At 38.1% G+C, this 4,912-nt stretch overlaps 1 protein-coding gene across 1 annotated transcript in view; it reads right to left on the bottom strand.

Moving 5' to 3' along the window:
• The window catches only part of oat (ornithine aminotransferase), a 13,009-nt gene extending 8,359 nt beyond the window's left edge, over positions 1 to 4,650 (bottom strand). The window contains exons 1-4 of the mRNA XM_037691133.1: positions 4,568 to 4,650; positions 1,615 to 1,846; positions 1,311 to 1,535; positions 737 to 832 (exon numbers count right to left, since the gene is read on the bottom strand). Coding sequence (XP_037547061.1) covers positions 737 to 832; positions 1,311 to 1,535; positions 1,615 to 1,828 — 535 coding nt within the window. The 5' untranslated portion in view covers positions 1,829 to 1,846; positions 4,568 to 4,650. The remainder of the gene's footprint in view (positions 1 to 736; positions 833 to 1,310; positions 1,536 to 1,614; positions 1,847 to 4,567) is intronic.
• Between the last annotated feature and the right edge of the window lie 262 nt (positions 4,651 to 4,912).

The following is a 4,912-nucleotide window of genomic DNA, read 5'->3' on the forward strand; positions in this document are numbered from 1 at the left end:
TTTTAAACTTTTAATGAAATGCGTACCGGTAACAAACACAAATACGTACAGTAAATGTTTTTTCTGAACAGAGCCTGTAACACGGCTGGTTAAAAACATTAATAAATACAGTAGCCTATCAGGAAGTCATTCATCGCTAACTTCATCTTCCTCCTGAGCACTGCTCGCCACTAGTCATCCAAGCCTCCCAACGAGCTCGGAGTGCCATTTTAAATGCCTGATTCACACTTAGTTCGAGATGCGGCAAATACTTAGTTGTGCCCCCAGGGAGCGGGGGGACTTAGTTTTTCCCCTCCCTGGGGGCACAACGTGGAGGGTAGATCAATGAAACTTTTCATTGGACCAGTTCGGTAATTTCACTGGTCTGATTTTAACCTTTATTTATCCAGGTAGTCTCATTGACTCATGAGGACCTAACCACAAGGGGGACGTGTACTGGGCAGCTCTGTGAGCGCCTGGGTGTGACGAGGCGAAATGTTTTGGCGGCATGAAGCTTGTTAGCCCATCAAAAAAAAAATATATAATAAATTAGCTGCAGCATTGTATAAGGCTGTGAAAAAAGTAGTGGCTTATAGTCCAGAAATTACGGTAATTCATCTCCAAGTAGAATTATGCAATTGTTAACTTTGACTGACGTGTTTGAAAAGTTATGTAAACGTTTTCACGATAAGAAGCACTTTCTTAGCACCTGAGCGTCGTGAGAAGTGAGATTATTTTTCCAGCTATAGCGACTTACCTGCAAAAATTATTTTAGCCTGATTCTTTGGAACCCCCTTCACGTTGTAGGCCCACTTTCTTGCAAGCTTACAGGCTGTCTCACCAGCTTCAACTCCTAATTTAAAAAAATAAATAAATAAAAGAGAAGAAAAAAGCAAAGCTTAACTTGAGAAATTGTGTTTTGTGCCAATGTGGCCTGAATGCTGAGTGCTGAATGACTGCTGAAAATTTTAGTAAAAAGCTGAAACCGAGTGGTAAAGCTTAAAGAAGCAGAGCAACACCTAAAAGCCAATGTGGCAACGAGCTAGCTAGAAGCTAAAAGTAGCTAAAGGCTGTTTAAAAGTAGCAAAAGGCTCGCTAATATCTAAAAGTAAGCAGAAGAGGATAAAAATAAAGAAAGTATATTGAAACAGCTTTCAACTAGTACAAAGTCTTTAAATGAACTGAAAACAATGAGTTTCTACGATAAAAAGCACCCATCTCCTGAATGAGCGGAACATTATAGCACAATCTGTGCACAAGTAATTAGATTAAAAGCAGGAAAACATTAATGTGAATCTGCTCAGGATACATCCGTTAGTATTTTGGTTTACCTGTATTCATTGGTAGTACTTTGTCATATCCGAACAGGCTGGTGATGTACTCTTCGTACACTCCCAGCACGTCGTTGTAGAACGCTCTGGAGGTCAGGGTGAGTTTGGACGCCTGCTCCGTGAGCGCAGCGACGATCTTAGGGTGGCAGTGTCCCTGGTTCACTGCACTGTAGGCGCTGAGGAAGTCGTAATATCGGTTCCCCTCAACATCCCATACATAGATGCCTGACGTAAAAACAAGACGCGTAATAATTATTGTAAAACCTTTGCAGTGATGTTCACAGCTATAAAAGCATGAACTCACCCTTCCCTCGCTCCAAAGCCACAGGCAGGGGATGGTAGTTATGGGCTCCGTACTTGTCCTCGCGGGCGTAAATTTCGTCTGATGTGAGCGGACGTTCCGTCTTCAGCTTGGAGGCGATGGCGGAGGCAGGACGAGCACCGGAATGGATGTTCCGACGGAGAACAGGAGCCGCACGGTTCAGGCTGCGGCTGAGCAGAAGAATCATTCCCTTCATATTTCACGTTTTACGCAGCTGTGAGGATGAAAACAAGAAGAGAAGATAATGAACAAGGCTGAGCTTGAAACATTTCAAAATTAACACTGGAACCACATTTTAAAAACCGAGGAATGGAAAATCTAACTAGAGAAACTGTACTTCCTGAGAACATGCAGTGTGAATGCTTATTGCTGAAAAACAGCTGAAATTTGCTAAAAAACAACAACAACAACAACAAAAAACATGCTGAATTGTAGATGAAATGGAAGAACGAGCCTAAATTAGAAGAAAGCAGAAAAAACATATATTTGATTAATTAAGTTTAAATTAGCAGAAATTAGCACAAAAATGTGAAAATTAGCTAAAAAAAAAATAAAAAGGCTGAAATTAGCAAAAACAAAATGCTGAAAATTAGCTGAAATGTGGAAAGAAGCTCAAACTTCCAGAAGGAAGTGGAAAGAGCTTCATTAGGTGGAATTACATGAAAAGGCTAAAATTAGCATTAAACAGCTAAATAGTAGCTGAGATATCAAAAAAGCTGAAACTAGCCGAAAAAAGCTGAAAGGAGCATAATAAGCTTAAATTACCAAAAAGAAGTTAATTAGGTTGAAAGTAGCTAAAATTACCATGAAAATTTTGAATTTATCTGAAAACAGCTGAAATTAGCAAAAAAAAAATGCTAAGGTATCTGAAAAGGTAGAACAAGCTTAAATTAAATTAGGACAAAAAAGCAGAAAGAACATGTTTGCCCATTTAAACTGAAAGAAGCAGAAATTAGCACAAAAAGTGGAAATTATTTGAAAAAAGCTGAAATTAGCAACAAAAAATAAAAAAACAAACAGTTGAAAAGTAGCTGAAAAAGCAGAAAGAAGCTTAAAACGACCAGAAGGAAGTAGAGAGAGCACATATTTGCTGAATTAAGGTGAAAAAAGTTGAAAAGAGTGAAAAAATGTGGAAATAGCTGAAAAGGCTAAAATTAGCATATGAACAGCTAAATATTAGTTGAAATAGCAGAATAAGCTGAAACTGACAGAAATAAGCTGAAAATAGCAAAAAAGAAGAAGCACAAAAATGTTGTAATTAACAGAAAGAATATGAAAGGAGCACAAAACAGCTGAAAAAAAATCAGCTGAAATTAGCTGAAGCAGAACAAAATGTGAAAGGATCAGTAAAAGGTTGTAAACACATCTAAAGATATGAAGGAAGTAAAATGAGCTCAGTTCATTTTCTATGAGAAAAAAGTATCAGAAAAGGCTAAATATTTCAAAAAGCTAAAGTGGCACCAATCCCAAAAGTCATCGCACCCTTCTCCTGAACTAACCGAACGTTTTGATTCACGATTTGCTGAAAAGGCACAAAAATTGTGGAACGAGAAACTGATGCTGAAAATCGTATGGAAGAAAAATGGATCACAATAGTGTGAACGCTTCATAAACGTTCTCACAATGAAACAGTTTAAAAATCTAATCTGTCACTACGTGCAGAATCACTTCCAAGTTGTGTTTTGACTTTCTGTAATGGTGCTTTTCTAAAAAAAAAAAAAAAAACTTTTTAAAAGAACTATTTTGAGCAAACTGAAATGTATATTTTGTACACAACTCTGTGCTGGCTCTCCGCACGTCAATAGATATGGTCTCATTGTATTTTTTTCTTAAAGTTACGCAACTTCGTTTAGTCTTTGTCAAAGATTTTCCCATTTTTTGTGGAAGAATACAACAAACAAACATGCCTGGCAAACCCATCACTGAAGCAACACTTATATTGTCTTTGAGCCGTTTTAAATTAAATATGAGGCCCAAATAATTTGCATACACTGCTGTATCACATTTATGTCACTGCATATGGAAGTTGGAGGTAACACCGTACTTAATAACGTGTTGTCAAGATAATAAATGTAGATTTGTTTTGGCAAATGACAGACAATGCATATACATAAAATATAACCAAAGAATAAGAATAAAAGCTACTAGAGTGAAACAGAGCATGTAGTGGGATTACTGGTCTGCTGAACCACACTTTTCTTTCTGGTTCAACACAAAGGAGCATTTAAGTTAACAAAAGGTTATAATCCAACAGCAGAGCTGTGACGTTCCTGGGTTGTTTTGTCCTTTTGGACACAGGCCAAACTGAATTTGGCACATCTTTAAAACATATATTTATTTTTTGTTCTTGGGAACATTTTCTCAGGAGGGTGAGTCCAGTGATTTTGGCATTAAACTTTAAAACCAGTTCGAGGTTGTGAAGCATAGGATTACCAGTGAAGGTTACTGATTACAGGGAAATTGGATGTGAGCCAGAGCCTCATCCCTCAAACCTTGACAGATGATAGGTGGCTGAGGAGCTGCCTCCAACCACACACCCCCTGACCCCTGTCAGGCTAAATTAGGACACACAGCGAGATTTATACACGGTTCCTAGAGATGAGGCTGCCGAACTGCCTGTCATTATGTAACAATGTACAGGACATTTCTACTTTTGTGAATAGGAACGTAAATAACACTGCACAACGAATAAATATTAAAAAGCGGCAAAAATAAACGTATCTGTCGTTTCTCGTCCGAAGAGTAAATAACCCAAAAAGATAAATACCGGCCACGCACGAAGGAGTCGCCTCTTCAGACCGGGGATAAGCTAGCTCACGTTAGCCAACTGCCAGTTATTTTCCACTGTACTCACTCACTAAATTATTAATTTACATAAACCAAAAAAAAAAATAAGTAAATAAGAGGGAAAAGTGTAATAGAGTTCAAACTGTACCAGAAAATAGTGGAGTGTGAATCCGCTTAAGTGATGTCCTGTCCCGGTTTAGATGCGGTGGGTGAAAGGAGGATTTTTAGCTGACGTTCAGGTCGTAGCGCTTTCGTACGTGATGACGTCAAAGGAGACGCCTCCGTGCTGCTGCAATTCTTTCCGATGGTTACAGATGATTAACTCTTCTCGCCGACCAGGGTCAGTGATAATCTGAGAAGGTAGTTGGATAATCTCAAAGATAAAATTACTGTCACATTTTAGTACCATCAGGTGTCATTCTCTTTTAATTTATTATATAGAGTGTTTGTTGTATCTTTATGTAAGAAAAACGTTTTTGGTGTTATATAACTA

Source organism: Nematolebias whitei, chromosome 17, assembly GCF_014905685.2.
Source record: "Nematolebias whitei isolate Nwh7 chromosome 17, NemWhi1, whole genome shotgun sequence".
In the NCBI taxonomy this organism is placed as follows: Eukaryota; Metazoa; Chordata; class Actinopteri; order Cyprinodontiformes; family Rivulidae; genus Nematolebias; species Nematolebias whitei.